The 23,069-nt window shown below is 34.9% G+C and overlaps 1 protein-coding gene across 2 annotated transcripts; it reads right to left on the bottom strand.

The window, feature by feature from the left end:
• Positions 1-325: 325 nt before the first annotated feature.
• Positions 326-23,069, bottom strand: RIOK2 (RIO kinase 2). Of its 2 annotated transcripts, none has more exons than XM_082723931.1 (10): positions 22,890-23,069; positions 19,711-19,849; positions 18,822-18,938; positions 16,600-16,775; positions 13,568-13,656; positions 11,494-11,685; positions 8,716-8,808; positions 7,409-7,930; positions 4,927-5,023; positions 326-1,614 (listed from the first exon to the last, which is right to left on the bottom strand). In XM_082723931.1, the coding sequence occupies exons 1-10, from the start codon at positions 22,953-22,955 to the stop codon at positions 1,450-1,452; spliced, it is 1,656 nt and encodes a 551-aa protein (XP_082580057.1). In that variant the 5' UTR covers positions 22,956-23,069; the 3' UTR covers positions 326-1,449. The 2 variants fall into 2 exon arrangements, with proteins under 2 accessions (XP_082580057.1, XP_082580058.1); XM_082723932.1 differs by having other exon boundaries at positions 326-1,610.

Here is a 23,069-nt window from a genome sequence, read left to right as displayed (position 1 = left end):
TTCGATGTTCCTTAAGTAGCAGCATGTTTTTTATGTAGTAGGTACCCAAAAGTAGACTCCATCAACTCAGTAAAACTGAGGGTGAAGTCATATAGTTTTATTCCCAGTTTACCTTTGACATTCTAACAACAGTATACAAGATAAATATTCTATGGTTCTATTAAGCTGTCTTCAACACCATTTTATTCTATTAAAATGCTTTAAAATAGGATTTATTTAGTAAATGCTTTAAAGGCACACCTAAAATTCAAAGCTAGGTAAACACTTCAAAAATAGTGTATTTTTACACTACAAAATTAGTTAATTTTTAGAATTGAATTAGACATTTTCTTGCATCTCCATTATTAAAGGTAATTTATTAGATGATAGGTCTTGCAAATAGTAGAATGAATTTTACAAAGGTGAAAGGGCATCTGCTGTCTTTATCATTCTTGGAAGTAAATCCGTTATTTTTATCACAGATCCAAGTAATTTTAAGATCGTAGGCCAGGTGACTGTGGAGTGACACTGCCATCTAGTGGCCATTTTTCACCATAGGCGATGCCCCTTTTGGCCCACTGGGCAAGAGGAGACTTGAATTCATCATCAGGTACACACACTTTAGCACCCATCTTCACATCTCAGTGGATCATGAAGTCTTTGAGGGAGGAACCATGTCTTATGTATTTTCTTTCTTTCCTGTGCTAAGTATTTGCTACTGTCAAATATTTCTTTAATGTTTAGGACCCACCCAGCTAAGTTTTCATTCCTCATCCTGTCTACCTCCTCACACACCTAATTCTTCTGCTTAGGCCTGCATAAAAACTGGCAAATGTGGAAACTGTGGTGAGACCATGGCAGCTTTTTGTTCTCATGACTGCATTACCAATGTAAAATGCAGAAAATAAAATTATGCATTATGTGGCTGATTCTTAATACTGGAAACTAAAAAAAATAGATTACAGTAAATTCTTCTAGTGGTTAGATGGAATGCAAACAAATCATTAGAACAGCAGAAAGATAAACATCGTTATAATTTCATTCTAATACAAATTCATTACACTTTAAGGAATTTTTATAAAGTGCCAGGCATTGTTCTAAGTGCTTTCTGTGTGTTACCTTAGGTAGTCCTCAAAACAACCCACAAAGTAGTTAGAACAAAAAACAACAAAAATAGTGTTTTTTTTTGTTTTTTTTTTTTTGAATACCCAGATATTCCTAATAAAGATTATTTTGAAAAACAAATTTTGGCAGATTTACCAGTCACCTAAAATACTTGGAAGAATTAGATTGCTTTAGCAGAATTACGATAATTATTCTTTGGAAGACACGTACTAAATGAATCAAATAAATAGAAGAAAGAGAGTTTATTTATCTATTTATATATCTGTCTTGGTCTAGAAAAGACTACAGGGGGCTTAAAAAGGGATCCTAATAACTTTCTGAAAAATATTTAAGATCTTAAATATATTACTCTCCCCAAAAGTTGGCTGCTTCTAAGCTTGACTTAATATTTTGCATGTTTTCTCTTCGTTGTTTTGTAAATATATTTGCTTCTCCTTTTTGCAATCGACGTCTGATAGCTGATTTTTGCTGTTTCGTCAACTGACGTTTCACCTTCTGTTTCACCACTTCCTGGAAAGAGTTCATGAGTTAGTATTACTGATAACTGACCACTCTGATAAGGAGTAAATATTCAATAAAACAAAGATTTACATTGCTAATATTTTTAAAAATTTATTAAGAGCATCAATTTCTTGAATTCCAAATAATGACAGTCCTATATGAACCAACAATAAAATAAACACAAACTAATGGTTACAAAATAGGAGAAATTAAATTACTAACAGAAATACAGATTATAGCAAAAAGTAATACGCAATTCTTTGACTAACAAATCTCCATAGTGCCACCTAGTGTCCATCAGGAAAACTGAAACCAAAAATGGAAAACCAAAAAACCCAAGATAAAAACTGTTTCTCTGTGTTCAAGATAAAAGTAGAAATGGCACTGCAGTAGAAAAGTGTGTTGGAAAGCATTCACAACTGGTCAAAATGTATCCAAGAGTCTTTCTAACTTCAGGTATAGGGATGACCTGATGGCAGCATTTACATGAAAAAGTCTTTATACAATTCTTGGGAAATGTAGAATAATTTCTCAATATAAATTTAAATGATTTCTTGTTAAGACTCAGGCTCCTAGTGTCACTTACAATATGAATAAAAAGTCTGAATATTCTGTTCCCAATAACCTTTTCTTCATCTGTAGCACTACTGCCTGTTTTTTAATTGTATATAACCTTGTATCATCCAACTTATTTCCTATAAAAGAGATACTGCAATGGCTGAAGCAAGAGTCTCTTTTTAATATGCCTCACCCTAGGCTAGGCACAAAAAACCATTTATTAAATATCTGTCAAGTTAAAAAATTAAAGCATAACAGGTAAAAAGGGGCTAGAAGAATTAGTCTGCCTAATACACTGTTTCTTGGGTTGTATATGTGTACTATAAAACTTTGGACCAGGTTAGTTAAATGGAGACTTTGCATTATTTAACACAGTTAAGGACACTACACTCAGTCAACAGGCTTTAAACAAGTTATCCTTCTTAATTTTAGTCTTAATGATTCTCAATGGGAAAAAAGGCAAGAGAATAAAGGATAGAAACAGATGGAAGAATCAGAATTCAAGTCCCTGCAGAAAACCCCTTGAGATGCAGTCACCCAAACCAGTAAGGGAGGAGATTTAGAAGGAACTGGTATCCCAAAGTTTCAGAACTGAAAGCTGTAGGATTGGCTGAAAGTTTAGAATAAGTGTGACTGGCCCCCAGGATTCTTCGATACCCTAGGAAGACTAGCAAACTATCATAACCTCCTTACCCCAACAGGAGACCAGAATCCTGAATTAGAAAAGCATCTTCTTAACTACAACAAGGACAAAACAGCAATACCTTCAGAATTCTGAAGGAAAATTATTCCCAAACCACAACTCAAACACTTAAGCTCCCAATCAAGTGTTAGAACAGGGTAAGACATTTTAAGTAATAAAAAGTACTGACCCTCCCATTCACTCATGTAATTACTGGAATCTGTACTGCCAAATAAAGAATTACACTAGGTAAGAGAAAGACATGGAACAGGAAAGGCAACCAAAAATAGGAAACTAAGAGTCCCAGGAAGACAACAGTAGTACATGAACCACATCTAAAAAACTACAAGAGTTCACAAATGTCTCTAGAATATTGCCAAGAAAGAAAAATCAATTTCTTTTCTAAATGTTCTGCTTGAATTTTCCCTTGGTTTTTCACTTTGATGAGACCATAGGATAATCATACCAAGAAACTGAAGAAAATAAGGAGATAACAGATTACTATGCATGCACCTACTCCTGATCCGGAATAATTTATGAATCCTACAAGGTTAATTTTTCATGTTAAAAAAGGGAGAGAAAAATCTCACTTACTACATATTTTTTTAAAATGAAGAAACACAAAATAAAATACTTGTGTATTATTAGAGTACATTAAAAAATTAACAAAAATCATGCACTTTGTTGATTTCATTGTTTGTTTTGTTATTATTGGCCATATATATTTATTAAAAAGCTATATACCTTAATGTTTAATTAGAATTTGTTACATATTAGGAAGAACAGGGTTGAGACGTGGCAACTGCCAATAAACAGAGAACTATAAAAGTATTTATATGAAGAAAACAGATCTTACAATTACAGTTTCAAAGAGCACAGAGAAAATCTTTTACCAGATAGTGAAACAATAATCATCAAATTAAGAGAGGTAACAAAAAAGGTTACTGAGGCTGGGTGGCTCAGTCATTAAGTGTCTGCCTTTAGCTCAAGTCATGATCGCAGGGTCTGGGATCGAGCCTGGCATCAAGTCCCGCATCCAGCTCCCTGCTCAGCAGGAGGCCTGCTTCTCCCTCTCCCACACCCCCTGCTTCTGTTTCCACTCTTGCTTGTCTCTCTCCTTGTCAAGTAAATAAATAAAATCTTAAAAGAGAGAGAGAGAGAGAGGTAACAAAAATTGTTTTCTCCTGATCTTTTAACAAAATAAAATGTGACCTCAAGGAAAACAGTGTGACCAAACTTCCAAAAGAAAGAAGAATTAAGATGATCAATTTTTTTCCAAAGACTATAGGGTAACTTTTTGATCAAACTAGGCTTAAGATATCTTTTTTCTCATTAACTTCTAAACTGATTTTCTTTTGTTCATTTTAAGTTATCACTAAAAACTGGTTTCAATGGTATTTAAGTTCATGCCTTTAAGCATTAGGAAAATACACCAACGATGTAATTTTATTTCTTTCCCTAAAAATTGACTAAGGAGGGGCGCCTGGGTGGCTCAGGGGGTTAAAGTCTCTGCCTTCAGCTCAGGCCATGATCCCAGGGTTCTGGGATCGAGCTCTGCATCGGGCTCTCTGCTCATCAGGGAGCCTGCTTCCCCCTCTCTCTCTGCCTGCCTCTCTGCCTACTTGTGATCTCTGTCAAATAAATAAATAAAATCATAAAAAAAAATTTGACTAAGGAAATGAAACTTCCTAGAGGACACCCTGCAGAGAAGGATGGCAGGCAGTAAAGCTCCTCAGAAGCTGGACTATTTGTGTTCACTCTCCTGCACAGAAAATGCCCCTTAAGAAATTGTTTTGAACACAGCTGCTAATTGTGTAACAAAAAGTTATGATACCCAACATTTTAAAATCACCTATTTTTCTCCTTCAGAATTAAAGAACTAGCTAGTGAAACTGGTGCATCTTTGCACTTCAGCTGCACTGCTGTCACTGGGTAACCCTGAGCAAAGTCATGTAACCAACTGGGCCTCAATTTCCTCATTATTAAACTGCAAAGACTAGACCATATATATGAGTGTCTACAATCTGTCCATTAGGTTAGGTTATGACCTAATCAACATTTGGAAAATGCTGAATAGTTACCTGAGGAATTGTTGAACAGCTTAAAACACTGCCCGCAGAAGTAACACTCAGAGTTCTTGTTCTGCTCTGTTTAATATCTTCTGTATTTTCTTCATCTCTAAAATTAAAAGAAAGTCACAAATTATCCAGTTAATTTTTTATTTAATTATGGCAATTAACTTATATTATTCCTACATTATAGTAAAACCTAAAAAACACACATGCCAGAAAGGTCATTATATTTAAAATTTCTGTGTAGGTAAAACTATCCACAATTCAGCCCAATTTATTAACACTTCATTTTTTAGCATTCAAATAGTCACTATCAAAATTGCAAAATGGTAGAATGTTTCAGCCACAAAATTTGTTATCACGTCCCCACAATTCATATCTTTCCCACTAATCATCTTCTTTTCTTTCACTGAACTTTACCAATGTCTGCCTCTTACAACGTAAATCCTTGTAAAACTTTCCTGCCATCTCCCAGACAACAACTGAGGACACTCTTGTGGTCTGCTCTGTTAAGGCAGAAAACATGACAGAAAATAACTTGTTTTACACATGCTCAAAGTTTTTATGTATACAAGGTATAAGAAATTCAGACAACATTAACCCCTAACAGTATTTTTCATCAAAATGTTATCTTGTTTCCATTCTGAATAACAAAAATTTTGCCCAACATGTGTTTAAAGAGAACAAATTACTCCATACTAAAACTATTAAACCTATGTAGATTTTCTTCTTTTACTTACTCAAACTCCTCAGCCACTGCCACCCTTGATTTGAATTTAATTTTACAAGCTTACTATTTGAGTGGTAATAGCCCTGAGATTCTGGATATGGTTATACAAAAAAGGCACAAAATTTTTGTGTTTTGCTTCACAATAAAACTAGTTAAGACAGCCTTAGCATGTAAGCCTGAACATGTACTGAGAAATGCCTAATAAATACTATTAATTTAGTTTTGTCATATTACTATTTTGAATAAAACTCCCACTTCAGGATAAAGAAGATGTGATATATACAGATACAGATACACACACACACACACACACACACACACACACTGGAATACTATGCAGCCATCAAAAGAAATGAAATCTTGCCATTTGCAATGTCATGGATGGAACTAGAGGGTATTATGCTGAGTGAAATAAGTCAATCAGAGAAAGACAATTATCATACACTCTCCCTCATATCATACGATATGAGGAATTTGAAAGGCAGAGTAGGGGGTCTGGGGAATAGGGAAGGATAAAATGAAACAAGATGGGATCGGGAGGGAAACAAACCATAAGAGACTCTTAATCTCACAAAACAAACTGAGGGCTGCTGGAGGGAGTGGGGTGTGGAGAGGGTGGTTGGGTTATGGACATTGGGGAGGGTATGTGATAGGTGAGTGCTGTGAAGTGTGTAAGCCTGACAATTCACAAACCTGTAGCTCTTGAGCAAATAATACATTATATGTTAACAAAAATAATTTAAAAAACCTCCATTTCATTGAACTATAGTTATTTGATTCTGGATAAACTATTCCAAGTCTAGAAATTAAGTTTTTTATATCTTTTGCTAGTATTAATATTTGCAAGAAAAAAACTCTTACAAGAAAAATAATATAGTAACATTATATAATCTTAACTGTAAATGAGCAAATAGGGATACAGGATTCAAAGTACCAGAGAAAATTCACTATAAGTAGGTATTTTAGGAAGAGAGCATATTTACTGCATATTTATTGGACTACACATAAATCAAACATACATTAGATGTAAAATCACAAAAATATCTGAACATTCATCCATCTACAACTTGGTCTATTTATCAAGATTAATTTGAGGAGCCTGGGTGGCTTGGTGGGTTAAGCCTCTGCCTTTGGCTCAGGTATGATCTTAGGGTCCTGAGATTGACTCCCGTATTGGGCTCTCTGCTTGGCGGGGGGCCTGCTTCCCCCATTCTCTCTGCCTGCCTCTCTGCCTACTTGTGATCTTGTTCTGTCAAATAAAATAAAATCTTTAAAAAAAAAGATCAATTTATCAACTATTTGTAAATAATTCTTTTAATGTAATTGGTTTGAATTTTAAGGCAGAACTGCTTAAAACTGACATAATAGGTTGCAAAGGGTAATGTGAATTTTAACAACAAAAGGTTATTTGCTTTCATTATTTACATGTAATGGGGAAGAATTAAATCAAATCTTTAAAAAAAGATCAATTTATCAAATGTTTGTAAATAATTCTTTTAATGTAATTGGTTTGCATTTTTAAGGCAGAACTGCTTAAAACTGACATAATAGGTTGTAAAGGGTAATGTGAACTTTAACAAAAGGTTATTTGCTTTCATTATTTACACGTAATGGAGAAGACTATAACTCTGTTACATCATTTGGGAAAAAACAAACAAACAAACAAACACACCCAGTCATCTACCAGCCCTGAACAAAGTATAGGTCTCCACATTAAAGTGTTAAAAAAAAAAAAAAAAATCAATCCACAGACATCTATACCTGAAAGGCCTGATTTCTTTGTTTAATGACGACAAGGCAAGCAGATGAGGGCATACATCTTCATATTCTCCATAGCCCATGCAGATTCCTCCTTGACCTGCTTTACCATTTTGCCTGGTGTCATTTTCAGTTTTGTTTTTCTCCTCAGAACACTCAGTTACAGAACTGTTAACAACCTGCTCTTCTATTTCTTTTAAAGCTTGACTAAATTCAGGTATTTCAAAATTGTGTGCATCAGCACTCTCATCTGACAAATCATCTTCCTTTATTTGCTCAAGATCTCCAGATGATTTGCAACAGCAGTTAGCTGTTTCATCTGTAGAGTTTGGATCACTATGATTTTCTAAACTATAAACCTTTGCTTTTTCTAACATCTCTTCATCAGAATGTGAGAATTCAGACTCGTCTTTTGTTTCAGTATTTTTATCATCTGGACCTACTGGATGAAGCAGTTCATCATCTGCTTGCATTTCCTTTGTGTAGCCACTGGCAGAAACCTCTACATCAAGAGAGTCTTCCCTCCTAGGAAAAAGGAATGACTGCTTAAGTAATAGGAAAAAAAATGTACCTGACATGGGTATTTATTATTCTGACAAATTATAATCCTCAAATGAGTTTAGTAGTTTGTATGCTTTAAAGATTATTCTTTCCCTAAAATCTAATACTTAGTTAGGTATTCAAATGTAAAAAATACAGGCTTATTTTCATGTAAGAATAAAGTGACTATGGAAAGCAATAAATACTAGTAGAAAGTATTAACATCAGTTGATATTTATTTAATAAACTCACTTTCAAAAGGGGCTAAAGATTTCTTCTTTTAAGTTATGTCAATCATCCCAAATCAGAAAACTGTATATTAAGTATATAAAATAAATGGGGAAATTTTGCTTTGAGAATTTATATATAATTATTTTCCATAAATCAATTAAATATAGTTTCTCTTCTGAACAAAGGAAAACGTAAACCCCAATGAACACTTGACTTGCTTCCTTAAAAATGGGTTATTCACTATTAAGCTGCACTTTGCAGTAAAAGTTTGAGAATTTGTAAGAAACTAGGGATGTTCCTCCCCTAAATCCAGTAACATTGCCTTAGTAGACCAAAGGTAGAAATTTTCTAGTGTTTAAGTTTCATTTATACATTAGACAGCAATGATACTCAACAATGATGATACCCCACAATTATTATAATGTGCTGGAGGTCACTATTTGGAAATTTTTAAAATGAAACTAACTGTTAAAACTCTTAGAACTAAATAAATCAGGTTATTTAAAGTTTTATCATTTTAAACAAAGAGGAATACAAACCTGATATCACTAAAAGTTGGATAAAGCTCACTTTCATAGCTGAAACGTTTCATGAAGAAATCTCTAATGCATTTAACATCTCTGTCAAAATACCTGTAAAGGCAAGAATCATTTTTTTACATATAGCCAGTGTTGCTCATGTTTTTCCTTATTAGTCAATGACAATATCCTTAATAATGACACTTAATCACTGTATGAAAAAGGAGTTACTCATGAGAAGAAAATAAAAGAAACAGCTCAGTTGCCAGTGTGTTTGAAAAATTAAAACTAAAAGCAAAGAAATGAAGAGGAAATAAAAGCTGTCAAAGGGATTAAGTCCCTATAGTTAGAAAATTCAAGGTCTTCCCATACTGTAACAGACATACTAAGAGAAGATAAGATGTATATGAATTTCAGGAACGAAGATCCTGGATCTGTGGTGTGGGGGTAGATTTCCACTTTTCCTTTTTAATTTCCAGTCTGTCTGGTTATACTTCTCATCAACTATACCAAGAGAACCTAGTCAACTGCAAAAGCTAAAGATAAAATAGGTTAGTGACACCTAAGAAAAACTTTGGGGACTATTAATTATGTTATGTTTATATACTTTTATTATCTGTTAGCTAATTTGCAACAACAGCCAAGAGAGATAAATAATACTATGGCTTATAAATAATGATCTGAAGACATGTTAATCTGGTCCAAGTGTAGAAGGACCTGTGAATATCACATTGCTTTTTAGGCCACGGTAAAGTAGTAAGAACAGATTAAATTCTCTAGGTTCCTAGATAAGGGAGAATAAAGAAACAGGGTACTGTGGAATTGACTACCTGCTTGAATATTAATTAATTAATATTTTAGAAAAATATGAAGTCTGGAAACAGAAAGATAATGCCACTCTTCTTTCCTTTTAGGACACCAGAGGGAAAAACTTTAATAAAATTATTTTAAAATTATATTTTTATATATGTCTATGTCTCATCCAACTTAATAAAATCTCAAAATCTTCAAAAGCAGAGATAGGTGTTATTTATATTTTAATTATTTATTAATTTATATCTTCTTAATTTCTGGTGTTAGCACAACTTCTATACCCCAGTACTTGCCCATTAAATATCAAGTTAAGGGAAACGTGAGTGGCTCAGTTGGTTAAGCAGCTGCCTTCAGCTCAGGTCATGATCCTAGTGTCCTGGGATCGAGTCCCACATCGGGCTCCTTGCTCAGCAGGGAGCCTGCTTCTCCCTCTGCCTCTGCCTGCCATTCTGTCTGCCTGTGCTCTCTCTCTCGCTCTCTCTCTCTGGCAAATAAATAAATAAAATCTTAAAAAAAAAATCAAGTTAAATCACACTGTTTCCCTATAGAATAATGCACCCTACATTTCAAATGCCATGATTTGTCATCGTTTCTTCCTATAATTCTGGTGGTTCCTGGATGTTCCTTCATTGTGACTATGTTACCCCATATAATAAAAATGGTGATTAGTCAACATCCAAAAATATTTTAACCACCCAAGCACCTAACAATCTATTAGTAATTGTTTGGTTGGGAATACTCTTTAAGTTTATATTTAAATGAACATTTCTTTTTCTAGAATAAGTATAGACATTTTCTAATGAAGATCAGGAGGAAGAAAACCTTGACTGAACACAAACTGGTTTGAACTCCAACTTTCCAAGAATTCATTATCTCTATTATCTAAGTGATAGCAGTGTTATCTTCAGGAATAAAGAGAAGTTTTTCATATTGTAACTTGGAACAGGAGGAAAAAAATATTCAACTTTAACTTGATTACCATCAGTTTCATCATAAAATACAAGGGAAAATATTCTGTCATATTTTGCAGCTTTGCTAGCTTACATGTTAAGTAATGTGAGGAATGAGATTATCACAGTATATAAAGTGATTCTGTCCTGTGTCAGGGATGAGGTTTTACATGAATTCTTTCCTAGTAATAAAATAAAAACTAAAAAAGAGGAGAGATATTCTTGTTTTAGCAACCGAGTCCACTCCAAAATCACAATTTTTATTAAGACCGTCATAATTATCAAATTATGCTTGGTGAAACACTCTTGGAGGCAATCATGGAGCAGAGAGAAAGGGGGAAAGGCAGAGAAGATGGGGTTCTACAGTTTCCTTCTCTATGTCCCTACTTTTTCTGAGCAGGCCTGTTTTAAAAACTGGGCTTTCACCTAAAAGTATGAATAAAGGGTCCTTGGACTAAGAAAGTTTGACTTTCAAAAGTCTGTCAGATTACACAAATAATTCAAATTCTTTTGATGGGTTATAAAGTGGGCAGTTTCTTCAGATTTCCCATTTACAGTATATACTTAATGACCACTGGTTTTAAAAACAGGATCAAAGTGCATTTTTTTCCCCTTCTAAAAACATTGAATAAGAAAGATTCTCTTATAGGGGGGATTATCCTAGTCTGACATCCTTTAATAAAAAACTAAATTTTAGGGGTACCTGGATGGCTCAGTCAGTTAAGTGTCTGACTCTTGATTTTAGCTCAGGTCATGATCTCAGGGTCCTGGGATTGAGCACCATGTCAGGTTCTGTGCTCAGAAGGGAATCTGCTCTAGGACTGTCTCCTTCTTCCACTGCCCCTCCCTCCACACATGCACGCTCTCTCAAATAAATAAATCTTAAGAAAAGCAACAATTTTTTAGACCGTTAACATCAGCTGTTTCAAACCAGTTACTGACCCAAATGAGAGTATTACAACATTGAAAAATTAAGAAAAAAATTATTACATCACACATAAACACACCCATATCCAGAATCAGTTTTGGCATATACCATTCAGCATTGGGATGAGAAGTTGAAACCATCTGTGGAAAGTCAATCATGGTGATGTGGTCATCTTTATCCAAAATGAGATTAAATTCATTGAAATCTCCATGAATTAGTCCATGATTTGCAAGTTTGACGATCAGTTCCATAGCTTCATCATATACTGATGCAGGATCTTCAACATGGTGTATCTGACATCTCAAAGTATGAAAATAGGTTATTTGTATTTATTTACGATTTTCATGAAAGCAAGCATGTATGTGTATTAATATTTCCATTCTTTAATACCCTAACAACTTTCTCTTCATTTCTATCAGCATACAGACATAACAGCTCCCACTTATTATTTTTTTTCTTTAAAAGAAGCCATCTCTGCCTCAATTCTGTATCCTCTATCCACTATAGACTTTCTCTGAGAATTACAGCCAAACTTCTCCTCATTCTTCCCTCCCATTCTAAGGAAACCATTTCAAACATTTTCATCCACCTTGTTCCAAAGAAGTAAGTCTGGTCAAAGCTACAAATCACTTCCATGTTGTTAAGTCCAGTAGTCATTATTTGGTCTGTCAGTTAAACTCTTCACCCTTGTTGAAATACTTCCTTCACTTTACCCTTAGTATACCAACTCTTCAGGCTATCCTCTTTCCATATTTATTACTCTGGCTTAGTCTTTTGTTTGACTAGTTCTTCATCTTTCCTTGACCTTTAAATTTTAGCACTCCTCAAAGGTTATTGTTAGGAGCTTTTATTTACAATCATTTTTGGTGATCTCATTCAGGCTCATGGCTTTACATACTCTGAGGCTTCTCAAACTTAACATCTCAGTCCCACACTGAACCTCTGATTCTAATTCACCCTCTAACTCCAAGCTGCTGTTTCTATAATCTTTCCCATTTCTGTAAATGAAAACTTTGTACCTCCAATTAATTTGTTATTCAGGCCCAAATCCTTGGCATTACCCTTGACATTCCTCTTCCTTCATATCAATATCCAATCCCAAACAAATCATGTTGTCTCTACCCAAAAAATATATCCAGAATCTGAACACTTTTAATCACCTTAAAATCTACAATTCTGATCTAAACAACCATTATCTCTTGCCTGGATTATTACAATAATCACCTAATTTGTCTTCCTAATTGTCCTTATCTCATTTCAGTCTATTCTCAAAACAGCCACAGTAATTCTATTAAAATAGTCACACCATGTCTCTTCTCCAAAATCATCCATAGCCTCCTATCCCAATCAAAATAAAAAAGCCCTTGTCCTAACTATTACTACATTGGCAATGACACTGCAATATATAAATGTATAAAATCAACACGTTGCGCAGTTTATATTTATATATCAAATGTATTAAAAAAGAAATTAAAAATTCCTTGCAATGGCCTTTAAAGCCTAAATGATCTAGTTCCCAGCAGCCTCTCTGATCTTATCACTTGTATTCTCTGCCCTCACTCACTTAACTGCAGCCACACCAGTCTCTCAACTGGTCCCTGAACATTTAGGCATGCTCTCATCTCAGGATTTATGTAGTTGCTGTCCCTTCTCTAAGCTATCTCTTAGATAGCTGTATGGTTTTCTCTCTCATTTCTTTAGGACTGTGCTTAAAAAACACCTCATCAATGAGACTCTTCCTGCCCATTTATGTGAAAATAGCAGCTTCCTCCACCTACATCAGTACTTTCTGTCCTCCTTACCCGCTTTATTTTTATCCACTGCATTTTCTACCACCTGATAATCATACATTTCCTTAATTAGCTATTTATTGCATGTCTCCTTCCAACAGAATATAAGCTCTATGAAGGCAGAGATTTTGTTTTGTTCACTGCTGAGCCTTGGTATGTCCTAGAATAGTGCTTGGTATATACTAGATTGTTACTAAATACTTGTTGAATGAATCACAGAGATTACAAAATCCATACTGTTAGAATGAAACTGAGTTTTTAGTTTGCACGAGACTACAGCTTTCTATGAATTTATCTCTATTAAATATTTCATTTAATTAATAGACATTTTGAAAGCTAAACCTTACATTTATTTATTAGGATCCATAGTTTCCAGAATAATAAATACTTACAGAGGATAGCCATTTATGAGTTCCATGACCACCGCATGGCGATTATAATCAATTGGTTTTGGGACTGGGAATTTCCTCTCATACAATGCCTGAAACATACCAAAACAGGTATAAACTAATGAAGACGTCATTAATTTTTAGGGAAAAATAAAAGCAAAAATACTGGCTCACAAACAGAAAAAAAACACAGAAGTCTTTACAAAATTACAGTTAACACACGCTTATTTATGTATGGCTTATTCACAGCAAAAATGAACTATACATAAAACAAAATTTTAAACCAGTTTACTTAATTCACTTTTTCACCAAGCATTAATTTACTTAACATTTACTGAATATTATACATGGTGTTAGGGTTACAAAATTCAGTGTTAAAAAGTCTGTCCCCAAGAAGCCTACAGTCTCTTAGGATTTATCTTATTTTGTTAAATTTTTGTCACTAATTGGGAGTGTACTTAAAAATTCACGTGGAGGGTGCCTGGGTGCCTCAATTGGTTAGGTGTCTGCCTTTGGCTCAGTTTGTGATCTCAGGGTCCTGGGGTCAAGTCCCATATCGGGCTTGCCTCTGCTTGGTGAGGAGTCTGTTTATCCCTTTCATTTTCCCTTTGTACTCTCTCTCAAATAAATATATAATCTTTAAAAATTTACATGGAAATAAGTTGTAATTGGGAAATTTATGCCCTCTACAATTTGGAATGCTACTATTTCAATGTAGGCCTTTGTTACTTACACCTATTTGCTCCAACAGTGGTTCTAGCTTTTGCCACGATATCTAACCTTTACTCTGTGTACCAATACCAAACTTAAATAGTTATGTCAATGGTCCATTGAAGAAAACCTACAATGTTGTAAGTATTGATTTCAGTCTGGAAAACTTTTCCTGGTTGTCAAAACTCTCTTTAATCTACTTATCCAGTCCTAGTTTTTCCAGTACTCTTTTTAATAAGCACTCTGGAGTACACACAGAATGGAGTGCATTCATGTCTTTGCCCATAGTGACTCCTCTGCAAAGTACAGTCTTACTATCTTCTCCTTAGAGACAAATTATATGCATGCTTCATGACTCTACTCAACTTCTACTTACTTTATGAAACCTCCTTTATCAACTATTCTAGTCTACAGAAGTTTCTCTAAATATAAGATGCAATTTAATTTTTAAACTATTCTCTCTCTCTCTATATATAACATATTTGTGTTGTGTTCCTAATTTTAAGACACTGACTGCATTACTTATTTCTTCGGTATACACACCTTCACCCCACTGCATGCCAACAACTTAATACAGTGGTAGGCATACAACTGGTATTTAATATATTATCTATTAACAGGGTTAGTTTTAGAAAGCTGTTTACTTCCTATCTTTTTTGTGAGAGGAACTGAATTACTTCTCATTCCCCAAAGGTTTTTGTTTGTTTGGCTTTAATAATTTTTTTTTCTCCCGATGCAAATTCTTTTGAACATGCCTTGGCAGCTCAATAGCATATAATAATCTTAACTATTGTCATAGTGGTCTAGCCCTTGCACTATGGCTTAATCGTTTAAGGTATCACCTAATCTTATTTTACACACTAGGAAAAAAAGAGAATAAATTCAAGAAGCATATTTATGCACAACCTCGTTCTATTCTAGTACCTTCAAATAAACATCTGAGAAACACCTAGTGCAGTTTTGGGAAAATGTGTAACAATCCCTACCAAACTGCCTACTTACTGATTGTTTATCATTGGTTACAAACCATTAGTATAAGACAAGAAACATCTATCATGTATGTACGGCATCAGCATCACTTATATTGTCTTGAGAATTCTCCCATGATTACTAAAAATTTAAGCACATGAATTAAAATAACCTACTCAAAGAACACTCCTAAGAGTTTCATATACTGGTCATATACTAGAGTGACTCCTTTTTTTTTTTTTTTAAATGTATGTATGTATATATGTATGTATTCTTAGTAATCTCTTTATCTAACATGGGACTCAAACTCACAACCCTGAGATCAAGAGTTGCATGCTCTTTCAACTTAGCTAGCCTGGTGCCCCTAGAGTGACTTTAGTAAATCAAAATTTTAAAAAGTGAAGATAAGTAGTAATAAACAAACACTATTATTTTGGAGAATAATAGCAATATGATACTATTTTCTGTTTAATTAAATGTTATTGAAGATATTTAATTTAGTTATTAAAGATATTTAACAAATCTTGGGGCATTTGGGTGACTCAGTCGGTTAAGCATCTGCCTTCAGATCAGGTCATCATCCCTGGGTCCTGGGATGGAGCCGCAGGTCAGGCTCTGCTCAGTGAGAGCCTACTTCTCCCTCTCCCTTTGCCAGTCCCCCTGCTTGTGCTCTCTCACTCTCTCTCTCTCAAATCAATAAAAAATAAATAAATAAATAAATAAATAAAAAGAGATATTTAACAAATCTATCCTGAACTTAATTTTGAAGGTGAAAGGTTAAAGGCTAAAGATTTTTACCATTCCTAATATGCATGCATATTTGTAAATCAACATTTCTTTTCTATTACATGAAGGAAAAACACTAGTCAACTTACCCGAGACACTAAAGTTTCTACAGATAACTACTATAGGTAATTCCCTGGGATTTTCAATTAGAGACAAACGTATGCATATTTATGTATACTGAATAGATATACATTCACACAAACATCTGTGAGGCAATTACATCATTAATTATTAAGTTTATTAATTATTAAATATTTAATAATTAAATGTTAATTATTAAATATTATTAATATTGTAGAATATTATCTCATATTACAAGATAATACTTTACTAATATTATAGAACACATTTTTCCTTGATTTGCATTAGTAACAATGAAAAATGCCTTCATATCAGAAAAAAAAGTCACCAGAAGCACAAATAACAGAAAAAAGCAATAATTAAAAGTAAGTGAAAGAATTGGGACTGGGGGTAGAGAGATGTAGGGGCAGCAGACTGATAACTGTCACTACATCTTTTCAACTACATGTATTATTTGGTTAAGAAATATAAATTTATTGACCAAATACCTTCATATAGGCAAATTCTTTCATGGCAGAGAGACGAGATAAATAAAGCCAAGACATGTTATGCCTGTGTTTATGATAATCACGTTTGTTTTTCAGATTTCGAAAGGAGGTTCTTCCCAATCTGTGAAGCTTTAATGCAAATTGCTGCCCCTCTTCATTTGCAACAATGTAAATATCTAGAACCAAGATTTAGAAAAGATCATTATTATACTATCATTCCAAAAAGTTCATTTGTAATTTCCAAACTTTGATTTTATTTTTATCAAATTTTCTTTCCTAATAACCAGGAATATTTACTACTCAGCAAAATTCTTTCTCTTAAATACAGTGCAAAATAAGATGACATGTATTAATATCTGATACAAAAGAAAACACAGATGTGGTGTGTCAAAGGTTACTGCTCCCAAAGGTGCTCAATACTCAGTTCAATTTAGTGGCAAAAATCTCATTGTCCCTTAGTGTCCTACATATATGAGAAGTGAGTTAATACCTTTTTTCAACAATATGAAGCTCAATCTTTCTACTGCTTCAGTGAATAATATTCAATTGTTAGAATATAATCCCGTAGGGGTGCCTAGGTGGCTCAGTCAGTTAGGTGTCAGCCTTTAGCTTGGGTCATGATCCCTAGGGTCCTGGGATTGAGCCCTGCATTGGACTCTCTACTTGGTGGAAAGCCTGCTTCTCTCTCTCCCTTTGCTGCTCCCCCTGCTTGTGCTCTCCGTTAAATAAATAAATAAAAATCTTAAAAATAAATATATATATATAATCCTATAGGAATCAGAATGGAGATCTTCCCAAAGTATTGCAATTATAAAAAAATAGTTGCTATTTGAAATCCTGATATTTAAAACACATCCTAATTATTCATGAGAAATTTTAATTATCACACATCAAGAAACTGTCTTTCACATTGGCAGGATTATAAATTAGTGTAAACTTTTGAAGGGAAATTTGGTACTACAAGTTTCAAATGTACGTAAATTTTGCTCTAATAATTAAATTTCTAAGACTGTATTTATGAATTTATTTGCACATTTGGATAGAGATATGTGCAAAAGGATGTATACCACATCATTACTTACAAAGGACAAGATGAAGTAACATAAATGCCCTAACAACTGGGACTGGTAAATCAATTACTGATTTACTAGGTAAAACTCTGCAACTATGAAAAAGACCCATCTGTTAACATGAAATGGTATCAGAAGTGCATCAAGAAGCATCTGGCTGGCTCCGTCAGTACAGCACAGGACTCCTGACCTTGGGGTTGTAAGTTAGAGCCCCAGGTTGGGTGTAGAGATTACTCAAAAATAATATATGTATATATGGCATCAAGTGGAAAAAATCTAGGTGTAAAATAGTTAAGTAATATTTGGTTTCACCTGTGATTAAAAAATATGTGAATGCATATACATATATCGTCAGTACCTTATGTACTAGTATTAACAAAATATATCTAGAAGGACATATAAAATATTATTCAACAGTAACAACTTTGGGAAGAAATAACAGCAGATTGAGACCTGGGTTAAGAGTAAGATTTACTTTTTATTGTACTTTCTTTTGTACTATTTATCATTCCCATGTAGTGAAATTCTTAAAAAAAAAAAAAGCCATTTTTTAAAAATAAAAAAATTGGACATAAAAAAGAGGCAGCATATCTAAGAAAAGGTGTTCATTACCTCATTTTATATATACATTTCACATAATAAATTTCTCACACACACACGCACACACACAGTGTTATAAATATAACAGTGCTAAATAGCACTCCTGCAATACTTATTTGCTCAATGCTATTTTAGAATGCTTTTTCCTGTGTTTTACAAATATCTAAGTTTACCATATTTCTATGATGAAAAATGTGCTTGTGGCTTTTAAATATTCACTGTCTTCTAATACTCCTTTGTGTTACACATTTTAACTATTACAAATATCCATTTACCATATATAAAACAAAAGCAAAAAAAATATTTGCCAAAGATGTCAGTCATTAGAAGAAAATTAATTCCTGCTACAACTGAATTTTCAGTGACAAACTTATGAAAAACAATAACCTAACCTAAGGGTAATTTCATCATCTATATTGTTTCCAACCAACTTTTCAATTCACTGCTCAGTTGGAAAAGATGGAAAACTTAAAAAATAATGCTTTCTCAGGGGGAAATATAAATAGAAACTAGAGCGAAGAAAATGAGTTCAGTAGTACTATTAGCACTTACCAGATTCTTTGCCAACACCCATCTGGTTTCCAACAGACTCAACTACCTGTCTAGAAGAAAGTGTTTTCAAAGCTAGGTAATCATAGCCTGCATTTGTCAATCGGTAGCCCTGGACAGCTAGACAAAATAAAACAAAAAAGACTGTGTATTACTTACATTGTACAATAAAGTCACATTAGTTCAAGTCAAGAGAAGAATTTAAACATAAGATATCTTAGTTGGAATGATTAGCTTACCCAGTCTTTAAAAGAGTGTGGCATTTCTTCCTATGATTTGTATTTTTTTCTCTAGAGCAGTGTTACTCAAAGTATAACTCACAGACAGAGACCAGTCTCTAAATATTTGTTACCAGTCTGTGATAAGACACAGAAACTGGAATGAAGTGGTTACCTTTAAGAAATTTTTATATCACTTAGACCAAGTTATTTTGTCTTCAACTCTAGTAAGGAATTTGTGCCTATATTTTACCAGTTTTTAAATTTCACTTTTCTAGTAATTATTTCTTTATTGTTATTTTACTAAAGTATGGATGCATGATGGATTGCAAAAAAGAAACAACCCTCATTGCAGACGGTTTGAGAATTAATGCTTTAGAGTAGTACAGTACAATGTATTTGCCTAAGATGGTGGCATTAATTCTCTCCTACTTGCTCTTCTGCCAATTAGAACTTGTTAATCTCCTAATAGGAGATGGAGGCTATTTCTCTACTCTCTTTGATCTGGGTGGGCCCTGTCAATGCTCTAATAGAATATGGTAAATGTATGCCACTTTCAGGTCTACAAAGAGTACTTTGCTGGTTTGGCAACTTTCACTTTCCACCTTTTGAAATGCCCGCTCTGGGGGAACCCAGATACATGAAAAATCACAAATGGTGCCATAAAAACTTACTTTTGGTACGCTCCCAAGCTATGAGTTTATGTTTCACTAATTCTCTTAAAACTTTATTACAGCCACCATGTTTAAGGCTGGCTATAGAAGCAACTAAACTGCATGGAACTATTTCATGGTTCTTCATGCCCATTTCAACCTGAAATTAAAAGAATCATATGTAATCATAATCAACATAGAGCTGTTGTCTACCAAAACTTTGCTAAGTAATTAACTTCTTCAAATTTCTCTAACCATGCACTTACCCAGCCAACTCTGAGATGTAATTCTAGACATATTTCTAATCACAATCTGATTATATAATCACAGATATTCATATTCTGCCTCTCTACTAAACTCTAAGAGTAAAAATTGCAAGTACTTAACAGTTACTGATGTGGCAAATACTAAGATATTTGTTGACATCTAAATATTTATCTTTAAAAACTATACATATTTCTGATATTTATTGAGAAGTTATTTACTATGAAAATATCATATGCAGCCATGATGGAAGATTTAAAAATATATAAAAATAATCCCTACCCCTGGGGAATTTATTATCTGATTGTGGAAATAAGAACCTAGACATCTAACTTTATTAGAAGACAAGAAATGGAAAGAGCTAAAAAAGAAGTGACTCAGGGCTGAACAAAAATAATTCTAGCTGAGGGATCAGTTTCAAAGAAGCGGAACTTGAGATTGACTTTTAGATGCAGGAAAACCAAAAAAACACATAACATCAGAGAATATCAGAGAAAGACAAAAGATTTGGACATGACACACAGGCAAGAAAATATAAAGCACAGCAACAGCTAGGATAGTGCTACCTCAGATGCGATGGCAAACAGAATTCGTGAAAAGGTGCTTGAAAATGCTTTTGAGAAAGGTATGGAAGGCCTTGAAATGTAGATCAAGGAGTTTTAGATTTCTTGTTGAGGAAAACTGAAAACCCCTGAAGGTATTTACACAAGGGAGATACATGAACAGAGATGTTCTAAGGACATTAATCACAACTCAGAGTTCTGGAAGGTCTTTCAAACGAGGATGTTTAAGGTAATTTGGAAAGATGTATCTATACTCAGTAATGAAGTCATAATTAAAGGGTAAAGTTGTTATTATTTGATAGAGGTGACAGATAAAGCTGTAAAGTGGATGTGATCATCAAACAAGAGATAAATGGAAGACAAAGGAGGGTGGAGGGACAGAATTTTGGGGGAAGTTCACATTAAAAGGTAAGGGCAGCCAGTCAAAGTATGATTATTGATATAGGAGTGCCTGAGAAGTAAAGAGAGAGTCAAGGAAAGATGACTGCTGATACCAAGGATGGTTAAGATTCAACAGAGAACGAAATATATTTAACAAGTAGGTCATTTATTGGTGAGCTTCAAATAAAAAAGTTAAATATTGCAGAGATAAAGGTTTGGAAGATAAAACTGGAACTGTTATGATGTCCCAACCAAAATCTCACACCTTAACTCATTCCCTTGTTAGCCTCTAATACTCTTTCTTGACTCCCCTGTTTCTGTCCCACATTAGGAATAAATAAATGTGGTGAGGAAGCAGAGAAGGAAGGTATCTTTCAGAAGTGACAGTAGGTGTTTAGAGAACGTGCAGATGAATTGAGTGCCTTCTAAATTTCATACTGAATTTGAATTGAATATTTTAAGTATTGCCTATTTACGCAAAAGATATCAGCTTCTAAAAAATTCATTTTTTTTTTTTTTAAGATTTTGTTTATTTGACAGAGAGAGATCACAAGTAGGCAGAGAGGCAGGCAGAGAGAGAGGAGGAAGCAGGCTCCCTGCTGAGCAGAGAGCCCGATGTGGGGCTCTATCCCAGGACCCCTCATTGTTTTATTCTTGAGATGACTAATCTACATGTTGTTGATCTTTGTGCCATAAGACTACCACTATTAAAATCAGTTTTTGTCGGGGCACCTGGGTGGCTCAGTGGGTTAAAGCCTCTGACTTTGGCTCAGGTCGTGATCCCAGGGTCCTGGGATCAAGCCCCATGTTGGGCGCTCTGCTCCGCAGGGAGCCTGCTTCCTCACCTGTCTCTCTCTCTGCCTGTCTCTCTGCCTACTTGTGATTTCTCTCTCTCTGTCAAAAAAAAAAAAAAAAAAAAAATCTAAAAGAAAAATCAGTTTTTGTCACTTCCCCACTTAAAACCTTCAGTGTCTCCCCTGTATTTAGAATATATTCCAAATTCTTTACCAAGCCTGCGAGGCTCTATAGCACATGATCTGTCTCACCTTGTCCAATTTCATCTCCAACCAGTCAACGTCTTGCTCACTATGCTCCAGCCACACTGGCCTTTCCATTCTTCAAAAACGGTTTCTAGCTCAGCTGTTCACTTACTACAGCTGTTTCCAAGCCCACTGGATTACCTCCTTCTCATTCAGCTCCTATTATTTCCCCCTTTCCCCTGCCAGTCTTTCTTTCATTTGCAAATATTTATTCAGTACCTACCAAACGACAGGAACTTTTTCAAAAGGCCGTAACTTTGGCTGCAACACTTAACAGACAAGATTCTTTCACTCTGGCAATCTTCTCTGACTGCACAATTTAAAGATGGCATTCATGCTCCCCAGCCCAAAGGTGCAAAGAGTTTCTGTTGTATTCTCCTCTTTATCACCTTCACAACACTTATTATCAGATACTGTCTTCCTCATTTATTGACTCCTTCACTCGATGATCTATTACCCACGTCTTGTATCCCAAAATTGTTACTAAAATCCGGACAAGTAAGTGTTGACAGAATGAAATTGAATAAAAGCTATGTGAGGGAATCTGTGAGGGAGGAACTCAGTGCTATCAATTCTCAGGAGCCTTCTTCCACTCTTCCCGGGGCGGGGGCGGCGGGGGTCGGGGGTCGGGGGTGGGGGGTGGGTGTCGGAGGCCCAGGGTCAAGAGAAGCGTTCCAGGCTACTGAGATGCCAGTAAAGCTCTGGAGCACAAGTCGGGGAGCAGAAAAGGATGGAAATGATGAGAAGAGAGGACTTTGCTCAGTTTGGGGGAAGACAAAAGCTTCCGAACAAGGGCTCTGAGAAATCTGACCGTCGGGGTCCTCTCTTCCTCATTCCCAGCCGGAGTCTCCTCAGAGGGCCTACAGCGCGCTCAGCTCTCAGCCGAGTCGCAGAAAAGAAAAACGCGCGGTGGGAAAGGACTGCGGGCAGGGAAAAACAGCGAACTTCTTACCGCGGTCAGGACCCTGAAGTCATCCCGGCTCATATAACGTAACTTGGCCACATTCACTTTCCCCATGGCGGCCCGAGACCAAGCCAGGAAACTCCTTCACTACAGCTGGAGAGCACAAGGTAAGCGTGTACACTGGCCTCTCCGGTGCCTCACTGCCGGCTGGTGGCTTGCGCGTGCGCC

The sequence above is a fragment of the Mustela nivalis genome, assembly GCF_964662115.1.
Source record: "Mustela nivalis genome assembly, chromosome: 3".
NCBI lineage: Eukaryota > Metazoa > Chordata > Mammalia > Carnivora > Mustelidae > Mustela > Mustela nivalis.
The sequence above is the reverse complement of the archived record's forward strand: the minus strand, read 5'-3'. Positions and strand labels throughout refer to the sequence as shown.